The sequence below is a fragment of the Akebia trifoliata genome, chromosome 4, assembly GCF_017979445.1.
Source record: "Akebia trifoliata isolate Shusen 1 chromosome 4, ASM1797944v1, whole genome shotgun sequence".
Lineage (NCBI taxonomy): Eukaryota > Viridiplantae > Streptophyta > Magnoliopsida > Ranunculales > Lardizabalaceae > Akebia > Akebia trifoliata.
Window position 1 is genome coordinate 15,274,972 of NC_141378.1, and position 18,460 is coordinate 15,293,431.

Sequence of the window (18,460 nt, forward strand, 5' to 3'; positions counted from 1 at the left end):
TCAAATTAAATGTCATTGCTGATGACCACTGCACCTATAAACTAAACCTCGGAATTATGACACATTTGTATTTGGTTTTTGTAGAAATGGAATAATCTGTTCCTCCATTAAAATGAGATTCAAGAAGTTTTTCTACTTCAGCTCCAATGTTTGTCTTCAAAGTCGATTACTATCAACAATGGATATACTGTCTCAACATTTGCATCTTCTTGCGAGATAAACAAGATGTCTCAGATGATATTTTGAAAATCTCGGCCAAGTCAACTGGGATTTTGTAGATTTTGATTTAGATAATTAATTTATTTTAGAATTTAAATATTTATTATATAAATAAGATATAATTTTATGACTAAACATCTTTTAAATCTTACTTGTTTTATTAAAAAATTATAACTATTTTAATTTAAATATATGTAAATCAATCGTTATAATCTCAGTCAAATGTTTTGTCTCATCCATGGACGAGATTTCAACCAAGTTTTGAAACCATGATTACTAAATGAGGTTAATGTTTTTATTTTTATTGGAAATAGGGATGCATAAAGTCCGTGTATGATTTTGGTTGAAAAATATTATACAAATTTTACTACAAAACTAATCAATTTTTAATTATTCAGGATTTTCAATAATTTCTTTTATTTAAAATAAATTATAATAATTAAATAGAAATATTCATACTTGAAAGTGTTTACCCATTTCCACTCAACAAATTTTCCTGATATTTAAATTATTGAATATTCCAAGCTGGTATTCTTTTAAGTTCTGAATTCGGAACCCTTAGTGGCAAGAGACTGGTATTCTCAAATCTTGTTCTCTCTCAAATAATGCACTAAAAGGAGATTCTTTCTCCTAATGAGATATCTATGTGGCAAGATTTGAGTCTAAGGAGTGGGATTTGACGAAAGAGTCCAGATCCTGACTCGACGTAAAAAAAAAAACATAGAAATTAATGTCATGTGCCCCTATTGACTACTAGACTCGTTTCAAACATCATTTAGTGATACACTTGGTGCTAATGTGTACCTCGCCTCAATGGCATAGGAGCTGGTATTCATCTCAGTATCAGTTGAAATGTTTACAAATGGAAAGATTAATCTTCCGATAGTAAACAATAATTGATAATTATTCAAGTCAAAGAACAAATAGGGCTGAGGAGAAGGATACAATTATGGATAAATGTTAAAACATTCTTCGCATGCCAATTACATAAATAAATAAAATTAGAAATGGGAATATCAGATTGCTTAGGAGAACAACTGACCAACAGAGGAAACCATGTCAGGGCGTAATTACCCGAAAATTTTGTTTGCTTCCATCAGTTTTCACATAGCTTATCATCTGTACCAGCAATTCATGGTCACCCACGAAATCTGAGGAAGACTAAAAATACTCTTACACAATTATTCGTCATTTTAACAAATGAAGAACCAAGGATATTTTAGTAATTTACAAGTGCTCTTCGAGGGTTCTCCCTTTGGTCCAAGCTAAATACAGCCTCTCATGAAGAATCTACTTTATGGGTCAGTCGAGTTCGGTATCTCGTTCGAATTTGAACCACTCCCAGTTTGCATACATTTTTTCTTCATCATCGAATGGAAGAACATCAGTTGAAACAGGGTCTAACTTACGAGTTGCGGAAAAAGCTGGTAACTTTTGCTTGTACTTTTTTGCCATCTCCTCAGCCTCGGAAAATACTTTCTGCCCATGAAAAAAAAATGAAGATTAGCTTACCAAAGAAATCCTATAAATCAAATTTTCAAGACAACAAAAGGGAAGAATAACTTGCCTCTTTATTTGATATAAACAGGCCAGGCTCACTTTCAAGGTCTGCAATACTGCATGCCACAAAATCTTTTATGTCAAATTCTTTAACATAGTTGAGAGAACATAAAAGAAAATGAAAAAGATAAAGTGACCCATCCTTGCACTGCTGGAGAAGAAACAACACAAGTAAATGTAACTCAGGCACAACTTGAGAGAGAATTCTAATTGTAAACAACTGCCGAAGTTGTTTGAACGTGCTATAATTCTTTGTAATGTTAAGGCAATAACTTGAACCAAACTTTTGTAATGTTCAAATGGCATGTCTTAATCTTTAATTAGGGACTGGTAAGTAATTTAAGAAATTGGGGTGTAAAAAGTAAAAGTTGGGGTGCCAACATAAGCTCTCTTTCTAAATGGTTGGTATAACTCTAAATAAAGCTTCTTAGGCACTTCCTTTCCAAGCAACTCTCAAGAAGTATTAGTTCCAAATTTCAGCACCTGTCCTTGCTTCTTGCAAGTGAAACTCTTAAGATGAAGATTTACAACTTGATTAATTGTTATTTTCCAGTAAATTTGTGGCTGAATATAATTAGCCTTCCCAAGTGTTTCTACAAGCATTAATAGTTCACTAAACCTATGTTACCTGGTTTGTCGGTTCGCTCGGTTCAAATTCAGGTTCATGGTTCACCACTCTAGAATGAAGCTGGTTCGTAAGGGTAGGTAGAGATAATTCGTTTCTTGGTTCGCTCTGGTATCCTATACTGGTTTGCTTGTGCATATATATATATATATACAAGCTATAAGTACAATTATAATGTTAAAAATTTTCTACGTTAAATAGAAATAAAATAATTCAAATTTTAAATATGTTGGTTTGGTTCATCGAACCAATTAAAAAATTATTTGATTCGCCAAACCAAATGGTTGGGTTCGCCAAACCTAAAGTTTTGGTTCACCGAACCCAACCAAAATTTGGTGGATTCGTGCTTTGCTTGATTTTTCGAACCCAACATGAACAGTAACGAGAACTGGTTCGCTTTGTACCGGTTCGTGGTTCGGCTTAGTAGCAACGAATTGGGTAACATAGCATTAAACCATAGAGGCTGAAGTGTGGAAAGTCAGCAATGCCATCCTTACCTAAGTGAGATTTTATCAGGAAACATTGACTTCACCACCAGAACTTTTACTTTCTCATCCACTGTTAACAAGTCGCTAACTGATGAAATTCGAGCACGAGTAATGTTTGAGATATGTAGCAACCCACTGCAAAGCATAGATAATATTTTGAGCATGGAAGAAAGAAGTCTTCATAATGTGGTAGAAGAAAATTAGATATTCAATGATAAATTCATTTACAGGTAATCACACAACATTATTTGGCGCTCAAAGACACAAAAAGTTCTTGGCAACACAGCATTCAAGAACTTAGCAACTTCATTAGAAATTCAACTGATTGATTTCATTAATGGAGTTATAAAAGAAAACAATAATGACTAATTCCTAACATTTTTACACCCCCACCACAAAAAAAAAAAAAAAAAAACAGAAAAGAAGGAAAGAAAGAAAAGAAGGCTAACATGAAGACTAGGACATCAATGAATTTCAATATGGTTCTTTTTTTGTCTTTTCTCACTTTTTATCCCTTCAGTCTTACATAAAAAACATTTGCCGGGTTTATTTTTCAACAGTTCCTTCTCTTCTATTTATCTTTTTGTCCTCATTCTCAAACCCAAATGAAGGACCCAAGTCAAAATCAAGGATCTTTTCCATACTTATCTAGGAAAAATACAATAAAATAATTACTATGATGGACATAGGCATAGGGAGGCCCACTAGGGTGACAAATAAAAAAGCATTCCTTTCAACTATTTTCTTGGTTGGTGCCTTCGTTTTCTCCTTCCAAGAACCTCTTATTACCATTCCCTTCATTTGCTAATTTTTTTTAAAAATTTCAATTGATTGTTCATCAGTTTTTTCTTTGTCCCCATAATGATAATTTATTTATCTTGTTATTATGCTATCTTTTCCACATTGGGCAACTTTTAATATGAAACAAAGTCGAAAATATTGGAATCAAAGGAGCCACACGAAACAATTAGGAGCACTAGATATGCTTTCAAATACCAAAAATATGAGCTATAATCTTACCTTTTTGGGCATCTTTTAACATAAAACAAAGTAGACAATTATTGACATGGAATAAGTCAAACTAAGAAATTAAAAGCCCTGGATAGGTCTTCAAATATCAAATGTAAGCTATAATCTTACCTTCTATTAGTGTCACCTATCCTCACTTGTGCTCCATATGGGAAAATTTTCCGAACGGTTCCTTCAAGAAGTGTTCCTTCTTGAAGGTACATCATCTCCTGTATTATACACAGATGTTAACTTGCTATTTATAGAAAAAACATGGAATTAAAGATACAAGAAAGGGCATGAACCCCCGCACTGTTGATTGAAGGCATGGTTGAACTTTTCATGGTGAACGTTCATGCACTAGGAGAATGCTGACCAATATAAGATCAACCATGATACTGAAGTTCCATGCATGACATTGGAAATTATTCTCTTCTAGAAAATATACACATAATTGAAGCAAACAACCAGGATGAAGATGAAATTGTAAACTGACCCAAGCTTCTCTCTCGCTAAGTATTAAGTCATTAGTAGTTTCATCTATTCTATTTATCCGCACAAAGATCCGGCGTCCAACCTACACAACAGATAATGAAATCAATAAAAAAAAAAAACTTTGAAGTTGAGCAAAGATGGAGATAAATATATATAATAAAACACAACGGTGGGTCCCGCTCTAACTATACGTTTGTGGGGTATAAATGTCCCACTCCAACTACAATAGAGTGGGATCCATACTACCCCACTATTGCCTTTTCTCTTCACCTCCTTCAATTTTATTGTCTATCCTCTCCTCCTAGTCAACCTTCATCTTTTTCAATAATCTATATGATAAACACAACGGTGGACCCCACTCTTTCTGCAATTTTGTCGGTATAAAATTGAGACAAAAGAGTGGGGCCCATGCAACTCTAATTTATTGCATTTCCTCTTCTCTCCCCTTCAACTTTATCGTCTCTTCTCTCTTCCTTTTTCAATAATATCCCTCTAACTTTACTATCTTTCCTCTTTAACCCCAAAGAAGATGCCCATGCCTACTAGTGTAATAACCACAGTGGTTTTTAGTGCCTCAACCACACCTCTTTTAATGCATCACTTTTATCAATAGACCAACACTTGGACGATATCTCCTGCAAGTATCGGATTTAAGAATTTTGCATATCCATGAAGAGGCCATTAATTGATCAGACCCAATTGACGAATTAGCCAGTCACATGCATGGCATGAGGTGAAGGCACCACCACATATCTACCTCTACAAATAATACCTAATTGCATGATAAGACTACGACTAACATAATTCAGAGAACTGTGGATTTAATGATCCAACCATGGATTTCGACTTACATTTTCTTTCAAATCTGTGAAATTGTTGACTTTATTCATCAATTCGGCTTTAGGAATGAATGCTCGCAAACCCTGCAAAGTAAGATTGTCAATAATATATCCAATTGCAAGAAGATATTCTGAATTTGAGAGAGCATCAAATGAAGGCACACCTCAATTCTTGTTAGAAGACCGCCTGTATTCCACTCTGTAATTTTAACCTCAATAGGCTCATTAAGCTGTTTTATCTGCAATTTTTTTAAAAAGTTTTAATAAGAAATTCTAAACAAGTTAAACAGACACGTCTAAAGGGAGCTATAATATCTGTTCTCAATGCTTCGGTACCAACTACGAAGTTAAGAACTTAAGATAATCCCAAAAGGATCTGATTTGGGTGTAACGAATCCTAATTCACATGAGATATTATAATTTTTTGGTTAATTTTCTGGGTGGAGAACCTCTGAATGATAATATATGAAAAACGCAAAAGAATCGAACAAGATACCAATTGACATAAAAGCAAGAATAGAACCTGCCTCACTCGATGCCACGCAACTCGTCTAAAGAGCCGCCTCGTGGACAACAAAGGCCTTCCACTAAGAGTTCGTCCAAGAACCTCAGCAAAAAGCACTGTCCCCGTCTCAACAACAGGTCTTCCTGGCACTGGTTTCCCACTCACCGCATCCTCATCCCGAACAATTCCCATCTTCCCTCGAACCATAAATTCCTCGGCATCCTTTCCCAAATCACATAACAAGTAAGGAAACTCTTGGTCATAAAGAGGAAGCACTTCCTTGGTCAGCATTGAACCAAGAAATTCGGCACCAACATTCACATCAAGCTTGTTCTCATTACCCGAAACAACAACACCTACAACAAAGTCACCTGGTTTGGGCTCATAATACTCGACCCCAACCTTCTTTGATTCCTTTTCTTCCTCCTTAACCTCCACCCCAATGACCTCTGAACCATTCTCTTCTTTCACTTGTTCGAACGAATCCTTATCTTTAAAAAACTTCAAAAAAGGTGCCAATGCCTCATCTTTCTCAGGTTTTTGAGGTTCAGAAACTAATTCGGTAGTAGAACCATTGTTTATAGGCATTGGTGACGGCTTTTCGAGCAATTCAAGCCCTTCCATTTCTTGATATCTATCATTTTCGAGCTTTTCCGAAAGATGGGTACTCGAAAACTGTTCAAACCCATCATTCGAAGAGCAAAAGGAAACATGGGTACTTCTCCAAATTGGAGAATTCTGTAAGAAAACTAGGGTTCTAAGTTCCCCTGTAGTGGAAACAGAGGAAAAGTTTGGGTTTTTTGAAACAAGGCATTTGTGAGAGCTTGAAATTGTTCTGGTTTTAGTGCTTTTGTGAGGAAAAGCGATAATAAATGGTAGAGAGGTGTTTGATAAGCAGAGAGACTTACAGTTACAGAGGTAATGAAGGCTTGGCATCTTATCCTGCGCACCTCATGAGCTCTGCTTGGCTTGAGTTCTCTGTAACCAGTAGGTTTCCCGGTTATTTTATCCAGGATTTGGGATTTGTTGGCTTGGGTCTTGTCTAACATGCGCCAGGGAAACAGTGTGCGTCAGCTCAGCAAACCGGCAGGGGCAGAAAATGGGCTAGATTTTTACTCCAAATTAGGGGTTTTGATTTGAGAGATTCTATTGGCACACCAAGTTTCTACATGCAGTTTAGCTTGTTAAGTTTAAAAATTGGTGTGTTGATGATAGAAGCTATCTTTGATTTTTGACTCTCGAGAATAGTTCCTTAATTAGAAAGGGTGATTACTTCTGGACTATGGAACCTCCATGTTTTGGGATATCCACTTATGTTTTCAAGTAGAGGCCATGCACCTTTTGACCTCCGTCTTCTTTAATAGATTATTGTAAAATGACCTAAATGACCTCATGTTCAACCTTAAGCCCCCAAGACATCGTTTTTCTTTTTAAAATATCATTCAATCTCTTGGGTAAAATTTTTTTTTAGGGACAATGACCTTGAAGGGCTCTCTATTTTGAATATGTATCAAATAGTCCCCTAATAAATAATATGAATCATTTAAGTCTTACTTAATAAAATAATAATCTATTAAAGATCTTTTGAAGATTTTTTTTATAAAAAATACCTGAAATATCCTTTTAACAACTTTACAAAGTGTTTCGATATAGAAATATAACGAGCCAAATAAAATACTTGACCACTTTATTTGGTTATTAATATTTCTGTAAAAAAATAAAAAAATAAAAAATAATTATTTTTATTTATTAAAATTTATTCATAAATTCAATATAATTTTATTTAACTCATTTGAGTCGAATTGCTTATTTTTTAGATGAATAAATTCGATGAACATTCAAGTCGAGTTTTAAAATTATGTTTTAATTATTTATATATTTTAATAAATTTAATATACATGGATCAAATATGTTTCATGATGATGGTGACATCATCATCATCTATGTGAGTTAAAAGATTACTTGTTTTGGGAAGATAAAACAATGATTTTTTTTAGATGTTATTTTCATTAATCTATAGAGATTACTATAGTCAAGGGGAATATCATTAATTTTAAAACATAGGAGTACCTCAAATAAACATGTTTCTTTAAACCTCTAAAATCGTTGAAAGGGTAACTACGGCATTTTTACTTCAAAAATCTTTTTAGACACTATTTGGTAAAGTGAGTACATAGTTTCAAAAACTAGGTTTTTGCAGTCATCGTCCAAAAATTTACCCTTTTCATCAACCTCGTGATTTTATCTCCCTTAAACCTTAAAGCTTAAAGAGAAAGATAGGTTTTTTTTGGGAGAAATACAAAATTTTACCCTATCTGTAATCTTTAGATTCATCTACTTTAACCTTCAAGCCTTAGGACACAATAGTGCTTCTTTCTTTTTTTTTTTAAGAAAAAAATATATATATGATAGAATTTTGAGAAAAGAGATCAAGCATTTTCTACAAAGGGGTTAAGGCAGGGTTGAAAACAATGGATTAAATGAAGTTGAATATATAAAAAATAATTTATTTCAAAATTCCAATTTCAGTAGACTAATCCGGTATATAGTGATTAAAGAGTTTGACGATGGCTGAATTTGGGAAGAGAAATCCAAAGGGCTTTTGGCTGGAGGTTGGAGATGAGGGCATTTAGGTTAAAAAATATAGTCTTTAAAAAAAGACCAAAGTCAAGGGCCATCAGTTTCAAAACATATTGGATTATCTGAAATACTGCAGTGGCTCGAAGGTTTTGACGGGCTGGGGTTTGACCCAACCCATCATGAATCAGGTTTGCATTACTGTAGTAAGCCCATTTAGTTGTTGGACCGGATCGAGATTGGCCTGAATCATTTTTAGGACCGAGCTTGGACTAATTGGTTGGCTTGGGCTTAACAAAGCCTGCCCATTGATAGTCCTACCTAAAATTCCTGGATCAGTTTTTGTATGTAACCATTTCACACGTGCAAAAGACCTGGAGTTGGATAGTTGGAAGTAGGTGTGTCAATGGGTACCCATTTACCCGGAACTGAAACCGAAAATCCCGGTTCCAATTCCCTTTATATTGGAACCGATTAGAGTTAGGTCTAATATGGAACCGAACCGATAGGAACCAGAACCATTAGGTTCTATCCAATGGGTACCCACGGGTACCCAGAACCGATTTATTTTGTCATTTATTTTTATATTATACATAATTCAAGGTAATCTTATATTTTAAAATTAGCATATATGATATAAAAATCTTCAAATTTCATATAAACTAAATATTTGAGCTTAAGATGAGGCATTTCTTTTAAAATTTATTACTTGTAAAGGAAATACATTTTAATATTTGAAGATAAAAGTCATTAAATCATCATTACAGTGGAACAAATTTTTATTAAGTTGATACTTTACAAATAATATGTTATTTTTTAGAAGGAATTTTTTATTATAATGATTTTGAAATAATTTTTCTCATTCGATTCTTGAGAATCGGAACCGACAGGTACCTATGATTTTTAATGGTTCCGGTTCCAATTCCACTTATTTTAAAATTGGAACTGGAATCAACAGGGACCAGAACCGATAAAATATAAGGTTATGCTTCCAAATATCATAAGAACTAAACCCGAACCGACCCATTGACACCCCTAGTTGGAAAAGAATAGAAAACTTGATCAAATTGATTCAAAAGTCTCATCGAGGTGAAGTAGAAACTTGGTGAGTTGTGTCGTATTTAAGCTTTGTTTTCCCCAAAAACACAAAATAAAATGTAACTCGGGTTGGGTCTGTCAAATCAAGTCCCACTAGTGCTAAACTAAAACGATCTGGCCGGGGCTCAGTCATGCCTGCCCATTGACACTCCTACCAGATATTCGTGGTTTTGTGTGTTTGAAAATAATCCCATGTCGCACATACGAAAGAATGAGAGTTGGCTAATTGAAAGACAATAATTAAAAAAATAAAGTTTCTGAGAGAAATTTTTTAGCCCATTGAGCATAACAATGCCTAATCCAACCTGTTACTATACTCTCTTTATATATCATAAAATAATAAGTTTATTCCCTAATTGTTATTTGACTATACTAGATATTAGATGCTTATTTTAATGAAAAGTAACATTAAATGATTTTACTTTGAAAAGTATAAAGATTCAATATTTTTATAAAATTCAGACCAACTTCAACCAAACTAATCTATTAGGATTGGGAAATTTAATATTTTTATAAAATCCAAATCAAGTCAAACCCAACTAAGCCTAATAGGATCGGGTGTGGTCTTACTCAGCCTAAGCTTAATTTAAACTTTTAGTTGACAACCATTTAATCCCAAAAGACCAATTTGTTAGAGAAGAGGAGAAATATGAATAGAAGAGGGTCACAGGACTTAACTGGGGTATGACATACTCGAGAGTAGAGAAAAATATATATTCAATGCTCGCCCTCACTCATAAGGGTAGAAAGATTCGAACCCATGACCAATACGAACCTAGCACTTTAATACCATGTTGATAACCATTTACCTCAAAAGATCGATTTATTGGAGAAGGGGAGAAATATGAATATAAGAGGGTCACGGGACTTAATTGGATCACGACTCAATCGAGTGGAGGAAAATATACACTCAACATTTAGAGTTCATCCAAGTCTGCCCCAAACTTGCCCATTGACAACCTTACTCTATCAAATTGACTTGTAATTCATTGGGGCGAGCCAAAATCTTAGCTAAGTTTGGTCATATTTAATGTTCTTTTTATATTTAGGATAAGATATTTAATAAATTTAGAGTGATTCTATTGCCACACCATCTTTTGCTAACGTCACCTCAATTCTTATGTTGATCACCAAAGAATTAGCCTACTACAATTAGCACGCATCTTACGATCCTCGAATTTGAAATCTGGAGAAACAAGGTCAGAAAGAGAGATTTACCCGGCATACCTTATTGTTGCATTTTAATCACAAAAATTCCCTTGGCGAATTCTCACAACTCCAAGAGAATTTATTACTCACCAAAACTTACTTGATCAAGTTTGTTAATCAATATGGTTGATTGTTACTTAACATACCTTGTGGTAGATCCAAACCACATCAATTTGTGGCATGTCACAAAGTTATAAAGGTAAAACTTCTAAGAACTTTTGAAGAATATATTTTCGAGAAAATAGATTAATTTTCAGTGTTAAATTCTAGTTTTAAATTTGGTAATTCAGTAATCATCCATTTTCAATACCCTGGATCAAGTTCAAAAAATATATAATTTTTTTCTTTTGAATATGAATTTTTCCATAAAATATAGAAGAATGTCATGTTGGATTGCCAATTTGATCATCCATGTGGACTCGAAGACTTTTATTAAGATTTAAAATCTTACTAAGTTGGTCATGCTAGCCTAATTCATAAAGTAAGGTTAATTCAGTAACAAATGCCATAAAGTAAGCGGGTTTTATTAATAAAATTGCAACAGTTAGGTCCTTCCGGTAAATCTCTCCAAATAGATAAGGACGGTAAGGTAGACTTAACTTGAAAAGATATTGTACCTTTCTAAGACAAATCAAAAAATACTACATGCCCATCCATAGAGATACCACTAATAGGTCAAACATCCTGATCGTTCAGTCAAATATTTATAGGGAGATTTACTCGTACACCTAACTGTTGCATTTTTATTACAAAAAAAACTCCCCCGGAATTTTGACAACTCCAAGGGAACCTTACTTTATAAAGTATGTTACCCATAAACCCTCGTTTAATCAAAAGTTTGTTACGGTGCAAACTTAAAGTGAAGATCCACATAATAAAATTCAAATATATGTAGATAATTTGTTTCTTATCAGTTATCATACCTTGGAGGAGATTCTAGCCGAATCAATTTGTGGCATCCAAACACATATTCTGATGTGACAAGGTTATAAAAGAGAATTTTTAGCATTAGAAAACAAAAATTAATTTTCACCATTGAATATTATTTTTAGATTTTGGAGTTGGACAGGTATCAATTTTTAACACTTATGATCAAACCCAAAAAGATTGTTTATTTGAATTTTGTATTTTGAATATGAGTTTTTCCATGACAACTACAAGTTTGTATTGTTGGACTTTTTTATTTGATAATCCATGTGAGACCAATGCGCCTTAATAGGATTTGGATTCTTATTAAGTTAGTCAATGTAGTAATAAAGTTTGTTCAACCAATGAATTTCATAAAGTAAGAGAGTTTTTATAATAAAATTGCAATAAATAGATGTGCTAGAGAAATCTCTCATATTTATATTCTTTAAATGCCGATAAAGATACCCAATACCGTTAATAATTCATAAAATACTTTTAGAATAATGTTGAAGTACCTCATATCGCACTTTCACGTGGAAGTGTAAGGAATCATAAATGTTTTTGGTCGAGATATGAATGAAAATGTTTCTATGGTTCCTACCCACTTTCTATAAGAAAGTGCGATATGAGGTGCAATCTTGAGGTTACTCCAGCATGACTCATACTTGTGTTGTTGGATCTTCTAACTCCAATGTCCTTATACATAAATAGGATCAGGGTGTCAATTGATCGAGTTTGGATTGGATTTTCGGTCCACATGGGACCAATTAGATAAGGTTGGATCTGCCTTGAAACCAATTCGAGAATAATTTGCTCAAATCCTCATTGTATATATTTTCTGACAACCTTAAGTAAGTTTGTCAAATGATCTAATTAAAATATATATATATATATATATATATATATATATCAACACTAAGTAAGTTTGTCAAATGATCTAATTAATATATATGGGGGACGGTTCAGCCGTCCTAAAGTTTGTCAAGTTTGGTGTTAAACATTTTTCAAAATATGGGTTAGAAGCTTTGGAATGAGCTGATTTTTTGTGAGGATGATCTCTATGATGAGGAGATCATCCTCACAAAAAATTAGTATATTCCAAAATTTCTAATCCTATCAAAAGTGATTTACAAAAATTAGACGGTCCATGATTCTTCAACTTGTAAACTAGGGTTAGAAGTTTCAAAATGAGCTGATTTTATGTGAGGATGATCTCTTCACCGTAGAGATCATCCTCACAAAAAATCAGCCTATTTCAAAACTTCTAACCCCATCAAAAGTGATTTATAAAAAAATGTTTGGCACAAAACTTGACAAACTTTAGGGCTGCCGAACCGTTCCCATATATATATATATATATATATATATATATATATATAGGTTTGGAATTCACATTTGCTATAAACTATATTAGGAAATTGGATCCCTTTAGTCAACCCAAAACTTTAGGATAAGACTTTGACGATGACAATGAATAAGACATTTGAGATCTAATAAATATTTTGTCCAATTGTTATTAGATCAATAATGTCTCTAACATGATATTATCCTAACCCAATCCAAGGATAGTCCTAAAATTAATTTATAATTGATATCTAACTACCACCAACATTGTTAGAATTTTTAAATGTTTTTTAAAATTTCTATTAGCTAGATACTTGGGCCATCTTTGGGATAAGACTTTATAATTTTATTTTTTTCAAAGATTTTTATTGACAAATATTTTTTTATTGGAATTCTTGCCTACATTCACTCATCCCAATCACTTTCCACTCCATTTTCCTACTAGTGGACTTCACATCACCTTTTAGATATACTAGTGGCAAATCCAACTCTAGATTGATGCCATACAATTGGATGTCTTAAACACTGATTAGTGAGGTTGTAGTTGGGAAAATTAATTTTAGCATTGACTTATCCAAAATTGAAACTTAGGATATGTTTGATTGCACATGGAAATTTCTATGGAAAATGACATTTTTCATGTGTTTGATTGTACATGTCCATGAAAATTCATTTTCCACTCCAATTAAAAAATCCACCAAATCACGTATTTCACTTTTCCACCCATATAGGTGGGAAATACATCTAAATTTTTCATCTTCAAAATATCTTCTTCATTTTTCTTCCACCACCATCACACTCAATCTCACCGTCGTCATCGTCACCATCGCCATCATCATTGTCGATTACCTTCTCTCTCTCTCTCTATGTATATATATGGCCACCCTCATCCTTCCTCTATCATAACCCTACTCTCTCTTTGCCACCACTAGCACGTCCTCCCCTCTTCTTTCCCACCATCACCACACAATTACAATCGCCACCATCATCATTGTCATAGTCGTCGTCAATGCTATCTACGACCACCCTCATCCTCCCTCTATCCTAACCCTGCTCTCTTTCTTTCCTCTGTTTTTTTCTTAATATTTTTTAAATGCAGTCAAACAATGAAATTTAATGTTTCCACCCTACCTATTTTTTACTTCAATTTTTCCATGGATTTCAAATTCCATGGAAAATGACTTTCCATGCAATCAAACACACCTTTAATAATATATAAAGGGTCTTGTTATCCTGTGCCCTAAGGCACAAGTTAAAGTGCAATAAATACACTTTGAAAATCGGAGTCTGTATCGAAAATGCCCTTAAAAATTATTTTTTTCCAAAATACTCTTATGTTCTAATTTTCAAAGTGTATTTATTGCAATTTAATGTGTTCCCTAACAAAACTCATATATAAAATGGTTTTGTTAACATGTCACATGTTAAGCATCATTAAATACACTTTGGAAATAAGAATTTGAGAGTATATTTGGTTAAAAAAACCCATATACAAAATGACCATCATTTTAACATCTACACCACACAATTTAATTTGGTACCCACCATTGGTTAAAATATTAACGGAGAATGACTATAAAGACCATAATTTTAAAATTATATGGCCTTGGCTCAAGTCTCAAAGTTGTTTTGTAGCGCGCTAGCACGCCTTCCCTCCTTCTCTCACTTCGGAAAGATTTAACAATATTTTCTTATGATGACCTGGTCGAGAGAGTACGATACATCGGTGTAAAAGATTGAGTGGGATCTGTGAGGTTGGTTATAGTAAGGCCTGGCCTGAAGTGCGCGGCTTACGAAAAGGTAAGCGGTTAGGTTTACTTTGCCCCCATTTTTTGCTTTTTCTGAATCTGAATCTAATCCCATTTGGATTCTCCGCGGGATCTCTGTTTCCCAGCCACTAAGGTTCCGTTCGGTCCTCTTCCCCATGGGCATGGTAAGGTCAGGAATCCCGGTCTTTGAATGGACCAGCTAGCAGTAGTTGTAATAGCCACGCCAGTCAGTGAAAAGCATGAAAGCTGCGGTGATCGTACCTTATTAGATGTGGGGCTCCTAGCTCTTAAGAGTAGCAATAGCAAGCGGTAGCCGTCTCAGCCCAGCTTGTAATAGATAAAGGCAGCTGTAGCCCCGGTCAGGTAGTTAGGGAATGAGCAGTAGTCCAAGCGATAAGGTGAGGTAAGAAAGCAGGTCAGACAGTAAGCATATGCAAAGTTCAACCGAAGGATATCCTGCTTCCACCGAAGTTAGGTGATTATGTTACGAGCTTATTCTCTGAGGTGTAAAAAAATCTATTCTTAAAAAAGATGGACTTTTTAGTATCAACTTTGTTAAATGTTAGTCCAACAAGTATTTTTTAAATTAAAGTATTGGAAATAACATTTTAACGAGGTTTGAGGAAATGTGGCTTGAATGTCTATCGAATCAACTCCAAAAATATTGAATCAAATAAAATTAATTAATTATATGAATATTTTAAAATAATAAAATATTTATTTTTATCCTTCATAATGGTCATATATAACCTAATTACTTAACCAAGTTTGTGACCTAATTCTATGCATTTTTTATTAACTTGAGCAAGTTGATTGTATTGAGATTGAGGTCAAGTCACTAGGAAATCCAATCAAACTGATTGCAATATACAAAAATTTATTTATTTTTAGTTGAATCAATTGGATTTGAAGATGGCTTGGCCCAAACTTCTTAAGTTAAGTTGGTGGAACTAACTTCTTAAGTTAAGTTGGTCGAGTAAGATAAAAAAAACACTGAGTTAGGTCAAAATTTTCATCAAATTATTTGATCATTAATATTTCTATGAAAAATTAATATTTTATTTATTAAAAATTATTTTTAAAATATTCATAAAATTAATATAATTTTATTTGACTCATTTGAGTCAATTTGTGAGTTTATGAATCGATCTGATTCGATCATAAACATTGAAGTTGAGTTTTAAAACTCACCAGTACCTCAAATATTCACCAAAATATGAAGGGGTAAAAGTTCTCTAATAAAAATGTTTTTTAAGACATAATTGAAAAAGAGTAATTCTCATATTTTAACTTAAAAAAAAAAAAAATCCTTATTTGACTAATATTCAAGAAAGTTAGCATTAAAGAGTCCCTTCTTCTTCTGCAGAGATAACTTTTTGTTACATAATTTCAAACTTTTGGTTCATGAAGCCATTGTCCCGAATATTAAAGGCATCAAGCGCTTTAGCCTTTTTTTTTTTTTCCCCACTTTACATGGACAACAGCTCATGCAAGCATTCCTCCTACTTTGCCTTCAAAATAAACTTCAAATTATATCTATTAATATCAATAATAAAAATCAAAGTAAAATTACATAAAAACAGGGGGTAAAAATCCCACTTGCCTTCAACACAACTTTCAACTTATATCTACTAACATTAATAAAAATCAAAGTACAGTTCTATAAAAACATATAGAAGAATAAAATAAAGAAAATAAGAAAAATAAACACCAATTGTTGGTGAGATGGCCAAGACCACGCCTCTTGATGCGGAGGTCTTGATGAGTTCGAATCCCACTTAAGGGCTACCTTCCAGGATTTATATCAGACCCGAGGACTGGTATGGCGTGTGTTGTAAGAGCCCCGGATACCTTATTTTTATAAGATTATAATGTTTTTCAAATAAGTTACATTTTATGTGTAGAGAGAGAAAATTTCTCTATACATTATAAAAATTCTCTCTCCCTCTAACTCACCCAACCCTTTTTAGTAACTCACCAAGCTTTTAATGGGTATCTATGGATGCAATCGTTCCAAGGATTATCAGGTTCCTTACGCGAATCTCGAAGAGACTTAAACACAAGACTACATACCTTGAACCCAGTTCCAAACGCCAGCATCCACACCTTATCACCTTTCTTTATTCTCCCTTTAGCTTCAAAATAACTTAACTCGTAGAACACATGACTACTTGACGTGTTACCAAACCGATGCAAACTCATCCGAGCCGGCTCAGTTACCTCATCACCGAGTCGTAAAACCCTTCCCACCTGTTCAATCACAGCTTTTCCACCCGTGTGTATACACATGTGATCAAACGCGGTACCTAAGTCAGGCACAATTGGTTTTGTATCACCTCGAGATAACAAAGATACTAGGATCGAGTACCCGTAAACAACGAGTTGACTCAGTGGGAGAACTTGGGGAGCAAGCAAGGTGATGTGTTCTCTCAAGTAGAAACTCGCGACTCGTATCAAATCCTTAGTGAGTGCAACCCCAACATTACCAAACTCGTCTTCTTCTTGAAAAGCAGCTCGGTACGCCGAATCGTCTGCTCCGTGGTGAGTCCTGAGAGATTTAACGAGTTCCATCTTGGCACATCCGCGTTGACTCGGATCGTTAGTGATCAATGTAGCGGCACAACCGACACGAAAGATACAGTTAGTAACAAGCATGGAACGGTTATTACCGAAATACCAATTCAAGCTGATGCTCTCCGTTACAACAACCAGCGCGTACCGAGTTTTAGTACACCCGCGTAGTACATTAGCAGCTAAATCAATGGACATAACGCCAGAACTGCATCCCATACCACTTAGATTAAATGTTTTGATGTTTGGTTTTAGTTTGTAACGGTTGACTATGAGTGATGAGAGTGAAGGAACGGGTGTAAACATGCCACATGTCACGATCAGGACGTCTATCTGCTGTGGGTCCACTTGGGTTTTTGATAGTAGTGAATCGACGGCTGAAAACATTCCTTCTTCGGCTTCTTGCACGGCGTATTTTAGATTGGCTTCGTAATCATATTGAAAGATGAAGGGTGGTACGTAGGTTTCGTCACCTAAGCCAGATTTTAAGAAGATTCCACGCATGAACTCTCCACTTGTGATCGTGAAGCGTTGACTTCGTCGGACAAAGTATTCGCTCACTTCGTAACTACATTTACGGTCAACGTCAGGCTTGAAGCATGAATAGTCAAGAAGGTAGACTGGGTGTGAGCGGGTTGAGAAATAGAGGTAGAGTGAGATAAGTGCGCACCAGGCGCAGGTTAGCGAGAGGGGGAGGTTATGAGAGAGGAAGTTGAAGAGGATGTGAAAGAAGGGAGTGCCGGATAAGAGGGTGTGAAGGATAAGGGTGAAGGTTAAGAGGGCTGCAACGGAGGCTTGAAGGAGTTGGATACGTGTGAAAGGCTTCATGGTGTGTACTGTGTAGAGATAAATTTAAGTTTCGGGAGATGGGTTTGGTTTGAAAGTACGTGCAACTATGTGTGTATAAATAGACTGTGGAGAGAGAGAGAGTGAGTGGGTGTGTGTAATAAAGAAGGGTTATGGTACAGTTGGGAAGTGAGACATATATAAGTTCGAATTAAACAACACGCTTTAATTCCTCAGTGGACGAAGGAGACGACGAAGGAGACGTTTGTTGATTGGACATTCTTTTAAGGAAAATACTGGAATGACGCAAACCGACACACAAAATGAACAAATAATGTGGTGGCGCACACATAACCGTAGATGATATTTACACGTATGTCGCGAAAAATAATCTACAGTTATTGGCTCGCCACCGCATCATTTTTCTGTCACCTTTGTATCTCCATTTGTATCATCCC

The 18,460-nt window shown here is 34.6% G+C and overlaps 1 protein-coding gene and 1 pseudogene across 1 annotated transcript; both read right to left on the reverse strand.

Annotated features, from left to right (window-relative positions):
* Positions 1-1,088: 1,088 nt before the first annotated feature.
* On the reverse strand, positions 1,089-6,835 carry PDE338 (Nucleic acid-binding proteins superfamily). Its single transcript, XM_086439925.1, has 8 exons — positions 5,758-6,835; positions 5,399-5,473; positions 5,247-5,318; positions 4,397-4,477; positions 4,033-4,130; positions 2,902-3,027; positions 1,787-1,835; positions 1,089-1,698 (listed from the first exon to the last, which is right to left on the reverse strand). Exons 1-8 carry the CDS (start codon positions 6,673-6,675, stop codon positions 1,522-1,524), a joined length of 1,596 nt encoding a protein of 531 aa, XP_086296051.1. The 5' UTR covers positions 6,676-6,835; the 3' UTR covers positions 1,089-1,521.
* Positions 6,836-16,234: 9,399 nt separating this feature from the next.
* Positions 16,235-18,089, reverse strand: LOC147404084 (3-ketoacyl-CoA synthase 11 pseudogene; annotated as a pseudogene).
* Between the last annotated feature and the right edge of the window lie 371 nt (positions 18,090-18,460).